This window comes from Dermacentor variabilis, chromosome 11, assembly GCF_050947875.1.
Source record: "Dermacentor variabilis isolate Ectoservices chromosome 11, ASM5094787v1, whole genome shotgun sequence".
In the NCBI taxonomy this organism is placed as follows: Eukaryota; Metazoa; Arthropoda; class Arachnida; order Ixodida; family Ixodidae; genus Dermacentor; species Dermacentor variabilis.
In genome coordinates this window covers 10806612-10830921 of record NC_134578.1, presented here as the reverse complement: position 1 = coordinate 10830921, position 24310 = coordinate 10806612, and the positions used below count along the sequence as shown (strand labels likewise).

General features: G+C 39.7%; 1 protein-coding gene across 2 annotated transcripts in view; it reads right to left on the bottom strand.

The window, feature by feature from the left end:
- Nucleotides 1–22761, bottom strand: part of Klp98A (kinesin-like protein 98A) — a 68818-nt gene extending 46057 nt beyond the window's left edge. Inside the window, exons 1-14 of one of the 2 annotated variants that reach the window (XM_075674197.1) lie at nt 22485–22761; nt 20144–20213; nt 18843–18875; nt 14657–14773; nt 13484–13600; nt 9420–9452; nt 8538–8599; nt 7701–7807; nt 4871–4940; nt 4700–4772; nt 4273–4340; nt 4034–4134; nt 2382–2498; nt 44–141 (exon numbers count right to left, since the gene is read on the bottom strand). In XM_075674197.1, the coding sequence (XP_075530312.1) occupies nt 44–141; nt 2382–2498; nt 4034–4134; nt 4273–4340; nt 4700–4772; nt 4871–4940; nt 7701–7807; nt 8538–8599; nt 9420–9452; nt 13484–13600; nt 14657–14773; nt 18843–18875; nt 20144–20213; nt 22485–22531 (1113 nt within the window). In that variant the 5' untranslated portion in view covers nt 22532–22761. The remainder of the gene's footprint in view (nt 1–43; nt 142–2381; nt 2499–4033; nt 4135–4272; nt 4341–4699; nt 4773–4870; nt 4941–7700; nt 7808–8537; nt 8600–9419; nt 9453–13483; nt 13601–14656; nt 14774–18842; nt 18876–20143; nt 20214–22484) is intronic. The other variant, XM_075674198.1, reaches the window with a different exon arrangement.
- Between the last annotated feature and the right edge of the window lie 1549 nt (nt 22762–24310).

Below are 24310 nucleotides of genomic sequence, written 5' to 3'. Positions count from 1 at the left end.
AGCACAAATATGTATTACAAGCAAACAGCCTGTGTGAACTGACCTCGTTGATAGTCGGCTTGTTGATAATATTCTTGGCACGGTTTGCATAGCGCAAGGTGCTGAGCGTTTCTCCATAGTTGCATTCCGCAGGAGAGATGGCTGCATGTGAAACAAGTTCTCAGTAAGTGCCATGTTTTCACACAATGAAAACGGGGAAGACGGCAGATGGAAATAAATAAAATTAAATTAAATTATGGGGTTTTACATGCCAAAACCACTTTCTGATTATGAGGCACGCCGTAGTGGGGAACTTCGGAAATTTGGACCACATGGGGTTCTTTAAGGCGCACCTAAATCTAAATACACGGGTATTTTTCACATTTCACCCCCATCAAAATGCTGCTGCTGTGGCCGGGATTCGATCTCGTGATCTCGTGCTTAGCAGCCCAACACTGTAGCCACTAAGCAACCACGATGGGTTTGAGATGGAAATTCAAGACGATTAGCAAAACACTAACAAGGTAAAAGCGGGAGCCAATGTTTCAACAAGTGGAGTTGTCTTTTTCAAGGCAACACACGCTTTCTTCGGCACTGTATATATGGGCAGGGTTCTTCTAAAGGGGAGAGGGATAAGGCAGGTGGGTAAGGCAACGAGCAAAGGTGTGTTTGCGGTGGGGGCGCAGAACTGAAAAGGGGTGTTATTCACACAGCCAGTGACACGGCTGAGTGTCAGCCGCCTGTGTGTTTTTTTGTGGAAGGGGCCTGGACGATGGCAAGTTGGGGGGGGGGGGGGGGTATCTGACCTCCAGCAAAGCAGATAGCAGATAACCTCCCCTCCCAGCCTGTCGTCCAGGCCCCTTCCATGAAAAAACACACGGTCGGTTGACATATGGCCGTGTCACCGGCCATGTGAATAGCACCTCTTTTCAATTCTACACCCTTGGCGCTAACACACCTCTCGGTTGTTGCCTCACCCACCCACCTAACCCCCTCTCCTCTTTAGAAGAACCCTATCCATATATACTGTGCCGAGGAAAGCTTACGTTGCCTGGAAAAAGACAAGTACAGTTGTCGAAATGTTGGCTCCCGCTTTTACCTTGTTCTCATTTCGCTCATGTTTTCACACATGTAACACTTGCCAAAAATTCAAGAATTTAAAACAGAGAGAATGGGTGCTCTGTGGCTCCATCCACAGAGGGTATTAGATGAAACCCTACGAATATGGTTTCATGCAATGGCATGCATGAAGACTATTATTTGCTTCTTTCATTCTCAATATACAATATATGTGCCACAGTCCCTGGTCCAAATGAGTGAAAAAGTAGAAATTTCTAAGCCTTGAAAAAGTATACAAACAAAGATGTAGAAATGAGAAAAGTTCAGTGGTGGAAAACTTCACGTGCTACCTATTGCCAACAAGGCAAAACACACCATCATCAGTGTGCAGGTGGCACCATTCATCTTTACCTGTGCAAGCTCATGTCTTTTGTTAAACCTACTTATGTGACATGGCACACTTCAACCAGCTTTAAACGAATGCCAGTGCTTACACTGAGCATCCCACTGAAAAAGTCCCACAAACAAAAGCTCTCTCTAATACCTGAACACAGGCAAGCCATTGGTTTCTGCAAGAGCTGCATAAATACTCATCCGTGTTAGCCATGGCACAATAATCAGCATAGCATTACAACAGCACAATAATCAGTACAGCAAGCACTGCACTGTGTGCAATTTTAACTAATAAAGACTTAGAGCATTAAAACCATGAAAGACGCAGAGAAAGAAATACACACCACACGATATTCACACATGCCTTAGATGCATGCTGTTGTTATACCTCATCTTGACATGCGCAAAGCGTCCACTTTCTATATATGTATTTTTCCATACATGCATTAAACATCAGTTGTGAGTAAAAAAAAATGAGTGCCTGTGGTGTGCATTTCTTTCTCTGCGTCTTTCGTGTTTTTAGCGCTCTAAGTTTTTATTAATATGCATTACCAACTAGCCCACCTATCCATCCTTTTGCAGTTATAATTACTCAGAAATCAAACACATTTAAGATAGTGAGAGCAAGGACAAGAAAGGTAGGGAGGTCAACCAGACAAGCACCCGGTTTGCTACCCACATCTAAATTCTGCAAGAAAGTCACAAGTTTCATGAAAGCACATCTAACTGGAACAAATTATAGTGAAAAGTAAAACTATATTCAAACCACAAACAAGAAAAAACACATGTCAGCATCTATATAAGAAACCTGTTCATGAATATTGTGGTAAAATGCTCCTGTATGTTACTAAATAAGGTTGCCAAGAACGTCTTGCATTTTATCACGTTTGTGGCTCGCAGACACTTTTACCCTTGACTATTCAGCAAGATTTTCCTTTAGCAACACTCACTGGCAATCATGATTGTCTTGGAGTTCCCTCCCAGGCTGTCTCTCAATAGCCAAGTCAAGACAGAATCCCGGTAAGGAATGAACACGCGCTTCCGGCTATGACTGGTCGACAGCTCGGCTGTAAACAGAAACATAAAAACGCAATTAAAATATCAGAACCACCATACACTGTATTAGGACACAAAGGTAAATGTACAACTGTGATAATGTTATGGATTTGCATGCATCCTGAAAAGATGGGCATTTACTTTACCTGCTAGATCAACTACAAGTGGCGATTGAAACAGGAAATTAGGATAGCGATTTGGGTGAGTTGGTCTAAGTTCATGGTGTAAATGTAGTGCAAAGTACCAAACTGTTGGACGACAGGTTCGTGCTTACATGTTAGGTTAGACAGCTTTATGTTTGTACCTTTTTCTGCTGAACACGCACCTATGTCCCTGCACTTCAGTGCTTTGTGCTGCATTCACACCATTATACAGAAAAATGAAGAGTGGGGGAAAGGTGGGTGTAAGTGATGTTTGCAGAGCAAAGCTGACAGAAGCACAGGTTTTACACTGGTTGCAATAAGCTAATCCAGATCAAAGCAAGACCCATAAAAGTCAGAAAAGAAAAAGAGCACAGATTTATGTTAGTAATATCTAGTCAATGTGTGGCTGTAAAATGAAGTTCCTTAGAAAGGAACCACATAACAATCAATACAGCAATTAATGGCCTTTCTTCACTAGGAAAGGTCTAAGTATGAATTTAGTGAGCCCAAAAAAGAGAGAAAGAAAGAACTTATCCGAAGTATTGCCTAGTTCCTTGGTACGTACACAACTGAGTGATGCTACTTTTAAAGCCATTGCGTGATAAAGTGAGTTTGATAAAGCTTAAAACAATAAAAAAGAATTGCAGATAATAGAACATATCACAAAATTTACCCAACATATACAAACGGCTGGAAGAGGTTACTTTCACCCTTCAGCAGTGAGAAAATAAAGAAAGGCTTGAAAGTGAGTAAAGTACAGAAGTAAAACCAAAAGAGTTTAGTATAAAAGTAAACGGGAGTTGACAAGAGCGAAATGCTGAACAAGGGAAAAAAAGTGCTTCTTTCGAGTTCTCCTCTAGTAGTCATCACGAACATTATCACAGTCATCTTTGATTGACAGTGCTGCAATGCTAACGCACATGAACCTCATGAACCGACATGAAGTCAGATCAGACAAAAGAAATGCATCATAATAATTGGGTTAATATCTGAACAACATTCATTTTAGTAATCATATTTTATGAAAGAAATTTTGACCTTCCTTTTACTATCAATATGTTGTGTGTCCAACTTCCTAAGCTTAGTCAGTATACTTACACACAATGAAGAAGATCTAACCTTTCAACCAATATGGCAAAAGCTAATTTTTGTAAGATGCTAATAATACAAACTTATTATTCCCAAAGTGCTAATGTTCTCATTCAATGTTTAGAGATCTGTTGATTACTTCTTATCTTGTTCAATCCACTAGAAATCACAGAATGTTTTGTTTGGCAATCAGTATCTGCTTGATAATCAATTTACTTTATCAACAATGACAAAAACAGCAGCAGCAATCGCAACAATTAAGATGATCACAACAATAATGCTGACTTAAAGGCTAGTGCCTGTTGTCTACTAACCTAGTGCTGATATGACTGTTCCAAGTGTGACTAAAGACTTGTTGATGTGGCCACCTTCTTTTAAACGCTGGCCAGTTGCCTTGGTGGAATCAGCCCGCTCACTGAATAATGTAATGAAGTAATGACATCATTATACACTGTTCAATTCTGATCTAAAATGATCATAATTGAATAAAAAGAATAAAATGAATAAATTAAAAGAATAAAAGTGCCACAATAGCACACAATCAAAAGCTTACCTGCCAGCAAGATCAACCAAGTTAACTTTGCTGACCGTTTCACTTGGGAGGTCACGAATAAATTTTGCCTGAAAAATGTTAAAGCCAGTAACTATGCAGACAAAGAAATACGTGGAAACATACCACTGCGCATGAACAGTAATTTATGCCTCGACCATTATAATCTCAAGATTAAAGATGAAGCCTCATTGTGGTATTGAAAACAAACTTAGTAAGGCAAGAGGTTCTTAAAAAGATGATAAAAATGCCTTCAACTCTCACTTAACAATGCCTGTTAGGCTTTGCTGTAGTTTTTATTTTTTTTCTATTGCTCCTCATTTTTGCCTTAAGTGTTAGAAGTTCACTGTAGCAAAACAATTAAAGTTTCACAGTCTAACAGTTTGCCAAGCCATTCTACACAGGAAAAAATAAAATGTAAAAGCTTTACCTGAGTAAAATTCAAAGTAAAAATAGCATGCGACCGGCTGCTGACATCATTCATGGCTGTGGATGCAGTCGTCCTACCGAGAGTAAAGAAAGGCAAAACAATAAATTGTACTTTCAGTGACAGGCAAGGTCAAACTTAATTAAGCCCAGCAAGCTGTGCCATAGAACACACCTGTGCGCATTTCCGCGTGCCATCAGCTCCTCTACATCCGAGTAGTCCATGACAAGGTGGCGGGACAAGTCTGTTAATTAAAAAAAATCATTAAAGCAGACATCTGTTGGCTTTGCAATGGGCGGCAAAACTCTATGTAAAGTGTCATGTACTGACAAACATCAAGTGTAGCAGCAGGGGCTGCAGAAAAAATTTACAATCTATAACAAGCTAGTTATTGTAGCAGGATGCCATTGTTATATCCATTATAAATAGGAAAAATAATGTCACCTCCATAATACAAAAGCACTGCGATTCATTGCATTTTGCTGTTCACAGGTGCGAAGTAGATAGAGATATACAAATCATAGTGTAACAGATACGCAGTTCAAGAACCATACCACGCAGTGAAGCCTTGCTAAGCAGTCGCTACATGACACGAATATGTATAGACCTAACTATCATTATCATATTTTCTTAATCCCCTAAGCAGCCTCCTCACCACCTTGGTGGTTGAAGTAGTAGGGAACTGTGCTCACATTTCACTAAAACTTAAGATGTTGCAAATGCAGCTTTTTTTTTTACTTTTACACAATCTTGCAACAGCATAAGCATGGGGTCATACTAAACATGTGTTATGCCATATTAATGCATCTTCCGGGTCAGCTATTATGCACAAATGGACACAGAGCTTTGATATCACTATAGCAAGACCACTGTATGTTTCAAGAAACAAAGAATTTTATCGCTGGTAAGTACGAGAAAGAAAAAAAGGTCCTAGTCCTGTTAACTAGACATTAACTTAACATACAGGACTATAGCAGATATCCTATTGGAGTAGCTCTATTAAAAATGTATATCTAAAGTGAAGATGTAGGGATGCATTATTACCCACATATACTATAGAGTAACATATAATTATTTACTTTTTTTTACTTAAAGTACAACAAAGGGACTTCAGTGCAACCATGTGTAAGTTATAACAATGCTGTTTTGCTTTGCCAATCACTCAATACCCCATTATATAAAACAAAAGTCTGTTAAAAAGTATTTTCCAAAGTTTTTAAATTGTGCCAAGTGCTCAGGGATTCCAAATTGATGACCACAGCCTTCGTGAAGCAACGTCCCCCCCAACCACACCACAGAAAGAGGTGCATAATGTGGTATCATCATCAGCAGCAAGAAGTGGAGCTCATTCGACTCGTGACACTCGTACTATGAGCGACCTTGGGTTTTGGTGGTTCCATGCTGACATGGAATGAAGGAACGTTCCACATATGTACAACTTCCTGGGCATCATGTGTCGCAGCACATAACCCAAGAAAAGAAAAGACCTTTGCTGACATAAACACACCTACGTCTTAAAGATAAGGCCAGTACTGATAACAGCCGGACACCAAGGGATGCTTTTGCTTATTCTTAGAGCCATCCTTGCCTTGTCAGTTGTTAAGTGCAGACAGCCTTTTGGTAAGTCTGTCCAACTCCTGTCTTGTGCAAGCAAACTTAAACCTGACCTGCAGACCCGAGATTGTGGCACGCTGATAAGAGTTAAACATCAAAGAACGCGATCGCTCTTATTTCTGACGGTATCCTCTCCACATACTTAGTGGATATCGAAAGTCAAGGGTTTACAACAACCTTTCATAAAGTCTGCCCACTCAAGTTATTTTGCATGGAGAAAATGTGGTTCCTGAGGCAAGAACACAACATCATCTTAAGAACCTGCTAAGCATGAAATGTGCCCATCACTCCAATCTGCAGCCTACAATTTCTGCTGAGTGTGTACTCAAATCACAGTTTGAAGTACATGAGAGAGCTACTGTGTGCCAGTACTGCTGTGCATTAAACTTCAAAAAATACTGCACTTTGAATGCTCCATGGAACTAAAATGTTGACCATGAGTGTGTCACAACAGATCTATCGAAAGGTGCCTTGGGTATGGCACCTTTGGCGCTTACCAATTTCAGTTATAGTTTCAAGTATGAAAATATCACCTTGAGAACATATTTCATGAACAAAACTGGCATATCCACTGACTCTGTAACAGATGAGCTATTCACTTTGATTTCTCGTTTAGCCAGAAATCTTAAAAAAAAAAAACTGCATGGTTTCCTTTTTTTTTTGAACACTATGCCTTCTTTGGCAAGTCATCCCCACTTTCATGTACTGGGTACCTGGGTTTCTAACCTTTCTCATGGCCTGAAGACAGTGCAATCTCAAAATGTGAGCCTTTCCCGAGGCTGTGTGCAAATTGAATTGAATTGAATTGAATTCTGGGGTGTCACATGCCAAAACCACGATTTGATTATGAGGCACGCTGTAGTGGGGGTCTCAGAACTAGTTTTGTCCACCAGGGGACCCTGAATGTGCCCCAAATGCACGGGACACGGGCGTTTTTGCCTTTCACCCCCATCAAAATATGGCCACGGTAGCTGGGATTTGATCCCGTCACCTCGTGCTTAGCAGCGAAACACCATAGCTGCAAAATCACTGAGGTGGGTCTGAGAGTGTGTGAAGTCTAAATAAGTGGGCTGATCCTGAATATTGTGCAATAAAAAAAAATTAAGTTCTCCAATGCTCCTCCTGCTCCTTTCATGCGTGGAGGGATGCAATAGAGTGCCGTGTACAATGACTCTGCCCCATTCTTGCCTCCAACTCGCCCAAGAAGACATAGTTTTTGATGGACTTCAACTATGAAAGCAACAGTATCAAAATCAGCCATTGAAAGAATGGTGGCTGTAAAATAAGACAAAACAGAAAATAAAAAATAGACTTTGTATCAATTTGAGCATGCCACTTCATAAAGGGCTAAAGATAAAACAGACAGTAAAGCAGTTGTTGAAAGACTCACCTTGTACATATGGTCCCAGCTTTGGATGCTCTCGGACTCTGAGATTGTGCTGTGTGCTTTCTCGCTTTAACAGGTCTTTTACCTTTTCATTGTAAATTTCAAGATAACTGTAAGAATAAAAAACAATAAAAATAAAGCAAGAAAGTATTGGATTTATCTGATTTTGTAAGGACACAAAACCTTAAAATACAGTTCTAATTTAAAATTGTTGAAGGTTAGCAAATTATCTTGGACACAATAAAAGAAGCATGAAATTCCATGCTGTCTTTGTTTTTCAACAGCTTGTTCTGCACAAATGCCTGTGTGAAAAATGTTGCCCAGGAATTCTACAGAGCTTTAGTGTTTGGAGTAACAGTGCATTGGCTTCTTGGCACGATGCCATTACATGCACGGGAGATCTCAACTGATCAAGTCACTGTCACCAGGCCTAGGCTAGTTTTGCAATGTCGCTTCATTTCTTTGACCCAAGTAACACTTTTCATTATGTAAATTACCATACTAAGTATAATGAGGCACTCTGCTTGGTCACTTTTCAGCTGTTAATTGCCATGATGACTATGCAGAAATACAGGTGTGATCAGGTGAACAATGTGAGCACTGTGGAGCAGTAGCTGACAACACTGTACAGCAAATGTCGGTGGCCCCAACTTTCTGTTTTATATTTTAAATCAAGAAATAAAAAAAATACAGGATAGTGTCTTGACAAAATGTTTTGATGTGCACTGCCATTTTCAAACTGATGACATGGTTGTACACCAGTGTGGCACACAAACTTGTGCTTTCACACATATTTAACATTGGGTACCAGTTAATGCAAGAAGTTTATACAGTACTTACCTAACCTCTGTACGAAATGTAGTGCCAGAATTTTGCCCTAATTTCATCCTAGTGTACATAGCCTAGAATGAAAGAAGGGAATACGATTACACACACACACACACACACATGTATGTATGTATGATGGTGTCCCACACTTGACAGGTTCTAGGCTACAACAAGGTAAACAATGTGAGAGAAAAACTGGACGTAAGGAAAAACTCATTTGTGGAGCACCTGCAGCACCCCTTAAAGAAGGTGCGAATGTATATGGTGTTACAGAGTGTCCCCACAAATATTTTACGACAAGAATTTTTTTAAATATTACTTGTACGAGCAGACTTAGCAGTAATCAATTGTTGTCCCTGTCATGCCTCTTTGGCTTTCCACAATTTTTTGTTATTCCTACACTGTACTCAAAGCTGTGGCATTGTGCTCGTGATGTCTTCACCCTTCTGTCTTATCTTCGTGCTGAGCATTGGTAGTGGCATGGCCTTCGAGATCAGTCCGTCACGTCATCCAAACTTGGGAGGCCAGAGCATTGACAAAATGGTATTTCACTCTGCTATGAGGAGGCACCACTGTTTTAACACTAAAGAGGCCTCTCAGTGGCCAACAGCCATCGTGTGTGACACAATAAAAACAAAAACAAAGTTGATTTGTGGGTGGCCTTTTGAGAAAAAGTTGGGCTTCCTGCTATGTGTATAGTAACGATGGTAAATGGCTCCGGTGTTCATAAGACCATAGTGACTAAGCAGTCAATCATTATAAGTTCGCTATAGTTCATTACTAGTGTCACATCCTTAAATATTATCACGCACGTTTACGCTTAGCTCTCATCCCTATGTCTCAATGAAATCGCTCTAAACAAAGAGATGAACTTCAAGTGACAAGCACACTTACTTGGCAAATTCGCGGTATGAGCCCTTCATTGTCCTGAAAAAGGAGAAGCCTCTGAGATGATAGCCAAGACAACCAAAATTCAACTCAAGCGACAATATGGCATTTAATATGACAGCAACATCGTCATCTTATGATGATTTTTGTGGTGAACTTGATAGTTTATTAAACTCGTTCATTACCAAAAATTATAATGTAATCATTGCTGGCGACATTAACATTACCATTACAAATATTAACGACAGTTCTTGTATCCAGTACTCCAAGTGCTTCATTGGACATGGTTTGGAATCTTTACTAGATTCTCCAACACGATGTGCTTCTTCCAGTCAAAATACGCTTATCGACCATGTACTCAGTAATATCATGACTAATCAAAAAGCCGGTGTGGTCAACTCTAATCTGACAGACCATTATCCAATTTTTCTCTTACTAAATACTCAAACTACTTATAAAAATAAAATGGTTATTAAGAGTTCTTTCGATTCAGCAAAATTTGTGGATTTGGTATCCGGCTCTGACTGGGGCCTATTATCCGAGGAATCTTGTGTTAACAAAGCATTCAGCACTTTAAGTGAGAAACTAACAGATATTATAAATACTTGTACGTCTGTATTCTCCATATCACATTGGTACTCCACCCCCAGGCACCCGTGGATCACTAGAGGACTACTGCACTCTATAAATAAAAAAGATAACCTCTTCAAAATATTAAAACTCCAGCCATTTAACCTCGCCCTTAAGGCTCGATTCAAATTATATTCACAAACCCTCACCATCTTACTTAAACAGGCTAAAAGAACCTACTATGAAAATAAAGTGCTCGAAAATGGGAATGACTGGAGAAAGAATTGGAATGTAATTCAAGAATGTTTAAATTTTAATCAACAGGACACACCTGTGACAGAGTTTACGGATGGCACCAGCACTAACTAATCCTATAGATGTTGCAAATTCATTTAATGAATCATTCTTCAAGAGCTCTGCAGCTGGTGTCCCTAACTTGCCCAAGTTGCCCCGCTTGCCTCACTCCTTTTTCTTAAAACCCACTTCGCCAAATGGAGTTCATCGCACTACAATAGGGCTCAAGACCACAGGCTGTGGCCTAGATTCAATTCATCCATCTAAAATCAAACTTGTTGCTTGTGAGTTATCTTTTGTCCTCTCTGATATTATTAGCACTGCATTTTGTACCGGCGTTTTTCCAACGAGTCTCAAACAAGGAAAAGTAACTCCAGTATTTAAAAAAGGTGATTGAAATATCTTTTTTAATTATCGCCCTATAACGATACTCCCATTTTTTAGTAATGTAATTGAGAAGCTCCTTGTTGATCGCCTAACGAACTACCTAACAAAATTTAACCTTCTGACTTCTAAGCAGTTTGGTTTTCGTGCTAACTTATCAACCAAATTAGCACTGATAAAACTAACTGACAGCCTAAAGCAATTTATCGACAATGGGCTATGGGCGGGAGCAGTATTTGTTGATTTAACTAAAGCTTTTGACACTATTAACCACGCCATTTTGTACGCTAAACTTGAATCATTCGGAATTTGTGGACCTGCTTTAGCTCTTTTGCAAAGCTACCTTACTAACAGAACCCAGGTTGTTAGATATGGAAGCGTTTTATCCTCTCCAATAACAACGAGCCAGGGCGCTCCACAAGGATCAATTTTGGGTCCTCTGTTATTCCTCATTTACATTAATGACTTACCACCATTGCTTAATTGTTCTGAGTGCATCCTCTATGCTGACGATACAACAATATTCACTAGTGATAAAGACATTAACAGTCTAGTTAGAAAGTTAAACGCCGATGTCACAAATCTTTTGTCTTAGTGTAAAAATAACTTGCTAAACGAAAATCCTGTTAAAACAAAGTTTATGTTATTTCACTCGTCCCAAAAAACACCTACAAGAACCCCTGAACTATACATTGATAACTATGTCATTACCCCATATAATTTTATTACTTTCCTTGGTGTTACATTAGACCCCGAACTTAAGTATAACATTCACCTAAACTCTGTCACTAAGAAGACTGCTTTCGGCATCCGCGTGCTCATTTGAACAAGACACTGTTTTCAGCAATATATACTAAAATCACTTTACTACGCTTTCATTAACAGTCACCTTACTTACTGCATTTCATCATGGGGCAACACAAATCCTGCACATCTGACAACCTTCATTCACCTTCAGAACCGGGCGGTCCGAATAATTACCCACAGTTCATACATCGCATCAGCAGCGCCCATTTTTCGCACTCTTGAAATTCTACCCTTAACTTGCACATTTCAACTGAAACTAGGTCTTATATTGCATAGAAGTAGAAACAGTGACATTCCAACTGAGTTACTTCCCCAAATGCAACTTTTCAATACAAATAACACGCGTTTTCTGAAAATAATAATCTCTTGCTTCCTAAAGTCAACACGAACTACGGTAAAATGACAGCCTACTTTTCCGCAATTTCATTTTGGAATTCGCTGCCACCAAATATTAAATCATGCTCTTCATTACACTGTTTTCGCTTCTAAAACAGTTCTTACTAACAACATACCTTACCTGATTATTCGCCAAGTGTACATACGTTTATATGTGTGTCTATATATAGGTGTGTATGTATGTATACAGTATATGCGTGTGTGTATACATTTATTACTGTGTAGCCATGTTTTGTTGTTTTTCTCTATTTATGTTCATAGATTATCAGCCATTTGTAAATTAATTTTGTTGCACTGTTGGATTGCGCACTTTTGTTCGTAATCATTATACTTCTATTCAATTACTGTAATGATAGTACCTTCATGTGTATTTCAAGATGGAATTATTCTTGCTAATTTTTGTGTAATCTTCAACTACCCGATGTTTCATTAATTACTTCTAATATGTTGATTGTATTTTCACGCTGTTCTTACCCTCGTTGCTAATCCTATATTACATATTTTGTACATGTCGTAACAGGAGGTCCCCCTGACAGTTTTTACTTTGGGACCTCCTTCTGTATTACATTTTTCTTTGTAATTGTATTGTATAATAATAAAACAATAAAACAAACTTATTACCGCGAAATTAACGAAAAAAAAAACAAGGCAGAATCTAGAAACAGTGCTCACAAGAAAGCTTTTTGTTAGTAGCACCCAGCACGAATATACAATTATTCAATTGTTGAATGGTTATAAGGTCCACCACTATAGAAACAAACATGCACTTCTACATAAATTAAAAGCTTCTACTTCGTAGTCATTATGCAATATGCAATGCAATGTGCACTGAAATTGACCAGCTTCCCTTGAAGTCAAACATTACAGGTTTCCTCCCATCCCATGCAAAATACTGTACTTTTTTTTCAAGCGAGAAACGAAATTTAAAAATCATAGTAGCTTATTACCACTGTCATCAGAAAGCAACTTTCTCAGAGTGAACATTATGCACCTAAATCTACATTCTTAGTAATTTCTTTTAACTGAGCATTTCCTTATACTCTTGCTCGTAACAAGCCTATGTTAAATTAACATTGCATCCTAACTTTTTAACATAATTCATATTGGAACCAAAGATATGGCTACAGGCATGTGCGAAGTCTTAAATTCATACCCTTGTACAATATAAACTCGTTAATTTTAGACTGCCTCATAAATAACAACAAGTGCAGTAAAAAGCTTTAACTAACTTTTCTACAGTATTTTATAGTGTAAATAAAAAGCTGTCGCAGTCCCCAAAATTTCAGCTTTAAAAATTTTAAATGCCTCAATTTTTATTAGTTCCTTCAGTAATTGCCTAATAAAGGCACTGTAATGTTTCCCACATGATGAAACATGCTAGATCAGAGATAAGCTTTCTTTTAAATACTACATGCTTCACAGGGTATTCTTTTCATCCCTTCCTAATGAATTGATGGACTTAATTTTTTGATAAACGTAAACTGTGTTTGTTTGGTTCAAGAACTGTTCAATATAGCTACCCATAAGTGCCTTTCTATAGCTTGTAAAGCACATAGCAACACCCAGAAGAATCGGCAAAGAAAAAAAAACTTGAAACAAGTTCTGGAAAGCAAACTCACAGACGAGCCCATCATGGTGAAGGTCTTTCCTGACCCGGTTTGGCCGTAGGCAAATATGCAAGCATTGTAGCCTTCAAACGCATTGTCCACAACTTCCTGGCCAAGGTCATTAAAAACCTACCCCAAGACACCCCAAATATATTATACATGTGAACAAGATATTCATAAAAGACAAGTATTAATGTGCTTTTGATTGATTGAGGCAAGGGTCCATGCACAAGATGTAAGAACAACTTGGCGCTAATTGTATATAAACCCAATCTCTACAATGAGTTGAGGTTTTTATGCAAAGTGGAGGTGTTTTGAAGATGTACTCAGTCTCTAACCTTCCCGTAGAGACTTACTAATGTGCAGGAATTTAAGCACATATGTTCAAGCTTCTGTAAGGAGCAGCAGGTCTCTGTTTAATCCATCATGTAGTTTATGAAAAGTAGCAATGGTTTGCAAAGGTCTCTAAACAATCTGGAACAGAACACTGAATATGTTCTGTCAAAAAAAAAAAATTACATTATGGGGTTTTACATGCCAAAACCACTTTCTGATAATGAGGCATGCCGCAGTGGGGGACTCCGGAAATTTTGACCACCTGGGGTTCTTTAGAGTGCAGCTAAATCTAAGTACATGGGTGTTTTTGCATTTTGCCCCCATAATGTTCTGTCAATATATGCTGCTAGGGCAGTGTTACTGTGGGCAATCATTAGCAGCCTTGACATACCTGTAGAACAAGATTAGAGCTTTATTTGACAACAAGCTTCAACAAAAGTAGCTGCTTTTGTTTTTTTACAAGAGTAGCTACTCATTAAGCTTTAACAAGAGTTTAGCAACAAAAGAATGCCTAAAACTCATGTTATTCTGGCAGTCTACTTAAAAAAATTGTTTTGTTAAAATTGTTAGCCATTTACAAAGATTACATGCAGTGACATTTATATTACATGTTCCCTCAAATCTATACCACCACTTGTACCAAGTGGTGTATTTTTCATTGAAAAACATAATTAATGACCTGATAACCTTGGGTTTCAAATCAAAAGAAGTCATATGGTGCTACAGATTACAAGTCCAACACCTACATCTATATGAGCCCTCACACGTCTTCGTTTGCAAACTATAATAGAAGACCCAATAAGTCTGAGCTGTTAAGCAAGAAAGATGTAATGAAACTATAGATATTACCTGTTCTTGCGTTACAAAGTGTTGATCACTCGGGTGAACAGACCAGTAAGAATAGTCAAACGTAAATTCTTTAATTCGCTCTCGGCCTAACTCTTCACTTCCACCCTGTGGCGACACCTATGAGTAAAAAGCAGAGTTAATACCTGTGCAAGGTGCTGGCATAGGTGACACAATGTGCAGACACACTTGCAATGACGAACATATACACAGAGCACACTGCACCCATTTGCAAGAGCATGAGAACAAATTACATAGGCACAATCAAATATAATTACAATAGAAAGCTACACATGTGTGTATAAATGGGTGCACCGCTGGAACCACTGGCATTTGCACAAGCATAGTGTGCAAGCTGAATTGCCAATGCACTGCACTGTGTTTGGATGTAAACTGAACAACAAAAGTAAAGGAACAAATAATTTCGTACTAGACAAACGCCGAAAATGAAATTGCTGCTTCAGTTCTTAAGAATAGGCAAACCAGAATTCTTTTTTTTTATGCACCCATAATGTGGATAAGAATAACTTTTTGTAGACAGTCAATGAAACAAGCTCAAAGTTAGATCCCACTGTTACATTCTTATTAGGATAGTGTTGTTTATCAGATTTAATTTCCTGTTTACTTTGACCTGAAGTCCAGAATGAATGAATGAATGAATGGGTCAGTGAGTGAATGAAACTACAGCAGTTGAAATGGCTTCTTATTATCACAATGTAAAACTTGTGTCACAAAGCATGAGTAGCACACCTTAAAGATAATTAAATTTGCCCGGATAATTTTTTTTGTGTATGGAAAGCACATAGCAATATAAAAATAAGTTTGGCCAAAATGTTTTTTTCACTAAAATAATGGTTCAGTGACACAGAGCAAACAGGAGGGCAATGAACTTTTTCAATGTATGGCATACAGCATTGATGTTTGTTTCTTTTTGTTTGTAATTTCTTTATAGATGTTGTCTCAGGGAAGACTAAGGTTGGAAACACTGGAAGATAGAACAAGGCAAATATCACCAGCTTGCAGACCTAACTATCTGACAGGAGAAAGCCAAGACACTTCATCGTGCACATAATCCACAGTGCATCAAGCCTCTGGTATTGCAGTATGAATGCAAGTGCAGAAAGCTGAAAAAGAGGCTGCAGGAAAGAACTGTGCAACTAAAGGCAGCACAGCTTTAAGACCTAGTGGTGTCCTGTTGTCCATAACAGAATGCAGCTGATAAAGTATCGCTGGGTCATGTGAATTGCCCTCGGCAGTCAGATGTGCACTGTGGTGTGAAACTTGTATAAAAAAAGATTGAAATGACTATGCATTAAAGAACTGCAAAGAAATTTTCATTCACGAGCTTGACATAATGCAAGATCAGCCATAGCACGAGTATAATATATAAAGTGCAAAATTTTGCAAAATGCAAGGATTGGCTGTGACATGTGAAAATAGTATGAATCTTTTGTAGGGCCAATTTTTAATGAGCTGTGGGCCAGAAATTATGCAGGAACTATGAAAACTAGGTCTTTGTAAAGATTGGCCTGTTTTCACTATTACACACTATGCAGTTAAAAAAAGCAGGATGGCAGCAATGGGGATAGACTTATTTATTTTTGCCCATACAATTTTTCTTGCTACCATGAGATATGCTAAATCTTGTTATTCTTTGTATAAGATTCTGTATTTTGTTCTGTTCACATTATTTTATTTTTGCTTGTGTATTACCATATGGTGTGCTGCTGTTGCTTTGAGTTGTTAAGTTTATAATTTTTCTTGTAAAGGAGGTCCCGATACAGTCTTTGACTATGGCACCTCCTTTTGTATACTAAATACCTGTAATATGACCGAACTTTTAATAATAAATTCTGATTTGGGTATATCTGCTTTTTCAGGCAGAAGAAGATGGTGAATATTAAGTTTATAAAAACATTGGTTGACTTAAACAACAATAATAAGAAGGGAATGATAAACTTATAATTGCTTAATAGAACATAAGCTGTTGAATTACACTGTACCCAAATTCTATGTGGTATGCCAATGACATCACACATTCAGCAAAGGCATTGCTTGACGATGTCAGCTGCCAATCAGTTACATTCGAGAGGCAGATTGCTGGTTAAGCTTTTATGACAAGAGCGCAATACGACACCTCGACTACTGAAGACATGCCACTATTGAAGACTTACCACTACACACACAAAAAAAAAGTCATCTATTTATCTGGATAACTAACCATTTGGTTACCTAGTAATGGTCTAGAAACTAGGAATTAAAAAGTAAATGGGAATAAGCAACACGAGAGAAAAATATCCTTTTGCTCTTAGAAAGCTGAACCAGACACCACAATGCCTGCAGTAAAGTTTTGGAGCAACACTGGGGCCACAATTTAGAAAAGGAACACAACACATGACCTATTTACAAAGACTGTGCTGTCACATGGTCATAAATTTTATAAACAGATGTTCCATCTACAGACTCTGGCACAGTGAATCAGAAGCTCCTGCTCACGCGGCTCCATTCACGTTTGTTCAGACAAGTTTCGCAAGGTCGGCTCACTGAGCCATAAAGTTTTATGACCCACAGTGTGAACCCACATGTGGGTTAAAGAAAACTTTTGGCAAAGCCTAATGGCTCTGCATCAAAGATATGCCGCTACAGAACTGAACAAAAGCCATCCCCATTATCACGATGGCCCCGCGGGTGTGGTGATAAATGATAAGGCAAAGCTACATGCCAACACAATGCTGGACTTGCGTGTTTGTGCGATGTGGCTGTCACTGCAATTGGGAAAACGCCCTCAAGTGAATGCACTAGCCAAGAATTTAATTGACCGACAAGTGCTTCTGTGCAGCGAGAATAGATCGCGATGTAGTACAGGAAAACCATTGCAGCAGGAAGGCCTGTGCATACACCAATTTGTCAGTGCACTTTAGAGGCTCGTAAATAAAATTATGGGTCTGCCCATTCACTCTCTATTTTGATGAAATGATTCACATCACAACAATGCACACCAATGATAATAATTAGATCGCCCTAAATAAGAAGCTGTTTCAATAAGATGGAGGAATGAAAATAAATGGTTTCTTGAACAATTGTTGTGCTTTCGTGCCTTCAATTTTCAAACCACCTGTGATGCAAAATTATCTATTGCAATAATTACAAAGGAAATATGCCAAGAACCCTCTGTACTTTCACGCTGAACTAAACTGTACATTTGATTTAAGAGCGTGTAAAGCTCACAATCTGAGATGTCACCAAGTGACAGACCAAGAACATTTTTTTAAATAACCTTTGTTAAAATTTTGTTGAAAAAATTGCTGTACCACTTGTCATATGAGCACTGTTGCCGACTATTTCTGCGTTTTTCTCACGTTTTGCCAAACATGTGCATGTTGTGTATTTTTTTGTTCTCTCATTGTATTGTAATCTCACTCCAGCTGTTTGGACCACATGACCTGCAGTATTGTGAAAATAATATGAATAAATAAATAAGAAACATGGCATTTTAAGCTTGTTCACTTGACTTTGCAGGCAATATGACTATATGGCTACTCAATGTCACTGCAGTGTATGTAGCTATAAAACAAGATGCAATTGAGAGATGGTTTAAAGCAATTTTTTCACCTATCAACTAGAATTCTGTGCCTACGATAAATATTTACATTCCACTTAAAAGTATTTACTGGCGTTCAGAAAAAGAAAATCTTGATATCTGCAGCTCCGCTCGACGGAATTTGGAAAGGGCATTGTATTCCACCTTCTGGGAGCGTGTAAAGCAGTTCGAGTTGCTGGACTGAACCTTAGAATTTGGACAGCTGAATCAATGCAGGTGTGTGGGCTTCGCAGTAACTTGAGTCTCAATAGGTAACTAATGCATAAAAGTTTCTTTTACAAACAGCACACATGTAACATACTAGTTTATTGTTTTACGATTAAGCATAATGCCAGAATGCAGGTCCCTTGTGTTCATAAGTCCCATCCTGATTTGAGAAGTCAGAATTGGTATGAAGCGAAATATTATGACAATTGGCTGGGGCAGGTTAACTATGTGCTACTGTGCAAAAAATTCATCATGCACATAGAATCCCCCACAAGACGTCCATGCAACACGGTGTGGACAGAAACCATGCAGCCTGGCACAAACTCCACGTAAACACAGGAAGCGATAACCAGATTGACAGGCTTGAAGCACTGTACTCACTATTATATTGGGGCAGGAGATTAGGCTCTGAAACTGTACGATGCAGAAAAATAAAGTAGTTGCGATGTACGAGAAATAAAAAGCCAACTACTGACTGTACACAAGAATCCAAGAAGTACTAAAAAAAAGCAGCATTTGTGCACAGATGTGACAAATTGAAACTAGTATGATTATTTATTATGTCAATTCTATTTTAATAAAATATTTAACATTGACAGCATGTAAGGCAGATGACTGACTGTGCTAAGACATAAACAGAAGTATTCTCTAGGAGCAACAAGCATAGGCCACAACAATTGATGCCAGAAATATACACATTCAATTTTGCAATTGCAAGCTGCTAGTGGATAAAATGTATGCAAGCATGCTTTGTACTCTTGTTATAGAAGAACAAGAAATGTAGTACCAACTCAATTCTTGACAGTTATTGCAATCACTGGCATGGGGAAGGTTTGACTTATAGGAACTGAGGCTGCCTGAAGTACCAATATGTGAGTGCATAATGTAATCGCACAAACGACACTGGACGAAGAAGGAAACGCACTGGTCAAGTATGGAACTTCAGCAGTTGAAGTTCTGTGCTTGCGCAGTGTGTTTCCTTCTTTGTTCATTGTCGTTTGCGTGGTTACATTATGCATTCAAATATCGACCACCAACTAGCCCGCCTTTCTCGGTTACGTACCAATATGTTCCACTACATTTTTATATAAGTAGACATTAAAAAGCAAAATAAGAGGGGCGGGCATACTTCCTCAGCACCCACCTTTAGTTTAGGAGTTTGAAATATGGGAAAAAGAAAGAAAAGGGGTGCTTAAACCTAAATAAATCTGATGGGGAGCTGAAACAAAGAAAAAAAAAAGCCAATCTTCCCAGATATCTAAAACACCCTATGAATGTAAATGATTTTGTCCCACCATTTCGCAATTGTATTTGAGAGGTCATCTAGCCTGGCAATACACAATTATAGAAAATAGGGGTGCTTAAATTTTCCTTAACACAATAAACAGCTGAAAGCATTCATGTCAACACTTCCAAGAAACCAAAAATGTGAAACGAGGTGCTGGAAATTATTACGAACAATACTGGTCTGTTAAAAAAAATTTCTAAAACAAACTCGTTAAGTCATGTCTGGACAAAACAGCCAGCACGCAAGAATATCAACTAAAGCTTACTACAGGTCCAAGCACATTTATATATGCACATGCGAATGTTCAGAGTTATTGTACCACTAAACTGGCACACAATGTCATCAAGCACACCTGTTTCCCATGCACAGATGAGGTATATGGCCAATGACTAACCTTCAGATTTTCAATGCATGTCTTGTTACCATCCATGCGAATAATCTCACTGCTTTTCAAGTCAATCTCCCTGCAGAAGAAAGAGGCAAGCATGTAATTTCGACACACCTTTCCATGCCAATGGCACCTTTAGTTTGGCTTCTTGCTATATATCGTTCAAACTCCACCCACCTGAGACCAGTTTGCTCTCACGTACCGACACATTCTCGTACAAGCATTAAAAATAATAATCAGTAAGCTATTTGTTTCCGCGTGTCAGTTAGGTCCCATACATGTAAAAGATGCAGACAAGTAAGACACATCGCCTGTGCTGTCTTCTCACTTGCCCATATCATTGCCCCATTTTCAATATGGAAAAAAAAATGCAATTAAGAGAGTCTAGTTGGCCAAAAGCCTTCCAGAAAAAGATAGCCAGATTATAGAGGCTGCAAGCCCCTATGTTGAGCGCAAACAAAACACCAGGAAGGAAACAATGAAGTGCGCTTTGCACATTGCACCTTTCTTTAGCACATAAAGGAGGAGTGATCGTGGAAGAAATATGTGGCGAAGAACAGACCACATTAAGTGACAAAACAGCACTAAGATGATGAACAACAGAATGTTCCATTCTTATCTGTTTTCATCTTGCTTCATGTGCCCTTGACATGCTCTATTATTGATCAACTCAGTCGTTTTGTCTACACTCAATATGTTCGAGTGTAATGATTACTAACCAGACCAGTGCTATGGCATATAGGACCATTCCATGAGATCACACAAGGAAGAGGAAATGGTGCACGAAAAGATGGCATACAATTTTCTGATCCTTCTGATCCCCAACACCTTGTTTTTGTTATAGGATTTCGGTTTTAACTTTCATGAAACCACTACTGCATGGTCTGACACAACGGCTGTGCTAGTACTTCAATATGTGCTGACTTTCCCCAACGAAGCATGCAGTTGAAGTATGCAATATCTATGAGCGAACATCTGCTTATCTACCAGCAAATACCTAATCGACCTCACTTTATCCAAACAAACGATAAATCAAGGGTGCAAGATATTAAGAGCAAGATGACAACACCTCAGAAAATGAAAATCCTATTTTATTCTCTCATTTGGTTTTGTTCAAGAGTTGTTTATAAGGTTGGCTGGCACCACTTGACTGCATCTTTCTTATCAGGAAACATTGTATTTGGCAAATTTCACTACACCACAAACTGTTCGTTTTCCAGACGTATACAGAGCGCTTCTTACATTACTGAGAACCTTTTCAACACTTGTAGACCCATGACAACTCTTGCGGAGTAACGAATGTACAAAAAAATAAATAAATAAACATCGAGAAACGAAGTTTCATTCAGCAGGAATATTTTTAGCATGCGAACATGTAGCACTGGCCCTTTCTTATGAGAAAAAAATGGTTCACTTCTAACATGGAACAAGTTAACCGTGTAAATCACAGCATACTCCAGCGCAGGCTGTGTAGTTGCCATGAGCACCCGATCGACTCCAGCCACTAAATAAAAAGCCAAACACTGTCGGCGAGATGTATGCATGGTTTAAGCGCTCCCGCTGCTTACGCACCATTAATATTTCTGTACTGTTTGCGTGAGACTGTTCAAAGCCAACAAGAGTGAACTGATATCGTTCCTAGGTGCTCTGGAAACCGATGCATCTCTGCCAACGCGTGTCCCGCCAAGTATTGTTTACAGCCTTGCTTCGGCTGGGAACATGACGGAGCTCGAACACCTTTGTGTAGGATTCACATAGACGGTCGACAGAAGTCATGAATCGTTACAAGAAAAGTGGGAATTACTAGACTACGCCTCCGAAGAGACGCACGTGAAGCAAGACGGAGAGCAAGCGCTCCAAAACGCACTCGGCTGCAGCGCTGACAGTTGCCAAACGTACAGACCGCGCACACCCAGTTCGTTGCTTTATTCGCAAGCGCCGAATATAGCCGGTTCATCACGCGCTGCACCCCAGAATCTGAAAGCGCGCCGCGCAATCCTTTCAGCCAATGTTGACACGCACGTACGCAGTCCACGGAGCTGGCGGTCTGCGCAACGAAAAATGCAAATAACAAGACGGCAGCCCGGAACGGCGCGGCGAACAGCTGAAATCGGGAGCGCAACAGCGGGGGGCACAAAGCTCCGTTCCAAGGAAAAATGTGTTTGTTATGTCAGGAGCAGCACCTATTCAAGGGCCGTCAGAAGCGAAACTGCTACGACAGAAAAGCAAACCGTAGCAAACGCAAGGCAAGGAAAAGAGTGCGGCCCAAGAAGTGAGGCTGGTTTTCTTAGAGCGACAGGCGCGTGAGTCACACACACGAGTCGGTTGCGACGCGAAACTGTCTCACCTTTGATTAAAGGGCCTGGCACGCACGGCGACCTTCACTGACGCCATGGTGCACTCCCGTGAAGTTAGCAGACACTACTGGTTGCAAGAAAACACTGCAAAACAGGTCAACACAGCATGGAGAACGGTGGCCGAAGGGTCGGCTCCTGCTGATGTCTACATAACTGCTCCGGAGACGACGTTGCGAAGATCACAGCTGTCGCACATACGGGAGATCCTGAAACGCGCGCACACATTTGGCTCTCGCTTCTGTGTTGCTGCCGTTGCTGCACTCCTCTCAGCTGCGGCCGGCGATACGAGCGCTACCTGGCGTTTTCCAAGAGCGGCGTCGTGCCAGTGTGGCCACTGCATAGCGCGAACGGCGCTAAATTTGGCGCAAAATTTGCGCATAAAGCCCGGGTGCGCGTTTGTTGGGCGTTACGCAGTTACGCCGGTTACGCTACGCTTGAGCAGTTCCTTTGTGTCGGTCGTTGTGCGTTGCGGGCGTTCCAAGGTACGAGCTGCCGACCTTGATTACACACTCTGCGAGCACCCAAAAGCGCGGTGTAGGCAAAGAAAAAATAAGTGGGGCCGCTCTCAAAACACAACTGCCTTAGAACTCCTTCCTGCTTGCTGAAGCGAATAAATGAAGTGCGCCTGCGAAGTAACAGACAATGACTTACTTTTCTTTCTAGGCGGGCTGTTCACATGTTTCATTTTCCTTCTATCGATTCAGAAGCTACGTTGCGTATGCAGCTGACTGTATTGAAACTGACCCTTGCAACGTTTAACACCCGAATCCTCTCAAGTGAGAAAGACTATCAACGTTGTTTGGGATATTATAGGCCTTAGTGAGAGTAGACGAACTGGTGAGGCTTACACATTGCTGAATAACGGCCATGTCCTCTACTATAGAGGTCTCCCGGATAACAAGCAATACGGGATAGGATTCCTAATCTATAAGGATATAGCGGGAAACACTGATGAATTCTACAGCATCAACGAGACGGTAGCAGTAGTCGACGTTAAAAAACTGAAGAATTATAGGCCCATTAGCTTACTCCCAGTATTATATAAAATATTTACCGAGATGATCTCCAATAGAATAAGGGCAACATTGGACTTCAGTCAATTAAAGGAGCAGGCTGGCTTCAGGAAAGGATACTCTACAATGGATCATATCCTTGTCATTAATCAAGCTCAATAAGAGGTATAGATTAAAGGTTGTACAAACCTGTGCTCCAACGTCCAGTCACGACGATGAGGAAGTGGATCAGTTTTACGTAGATGTTGAATTAACGATGAGAAAAGTGCAAACGCGGTACACAGTAGTAATGAGTGACTTCAATGCAAAAGTGGGGAAAAAGCAGGCAGGTGAACAGGCAGTTGGCAACTACGGTGTCGATTCTAGAAACGCTAGAGGAGAGATGCTGGTAGAATTCGCAGAAAGGAATGAGCTCAGAATAATGAACACCTTTTTCAGGAAACGTAGCAACAGAAAATGGACATGGAAAAGCCCTAATGGTGAAACAAGAAATGAAATTGATTTCATGCTTTCTGCCGATCTTTCTACATTCTGCATAGTAAAGGATGTAGAAGTGTTAGGTAGGGTAAAGTGCAGTGACCATAGGTTAGTGAGGGCCACGATTCACCTCAATTTGAACAGAGAAAGAGTAAAATTGGTCAAGAAAAGCAGGTCAACTTAGAGGCAGTAAGGGTAAAAGCAGACAAATTTAGGCTGGTACTTGCAAACAAATATGCAGCCTCAGAACAGAGAGATGATGATGATGATGATGACATAGAGGTATTGAATGAAACCATAACGAGGCTGGCTGCAGAGGCAGCAAT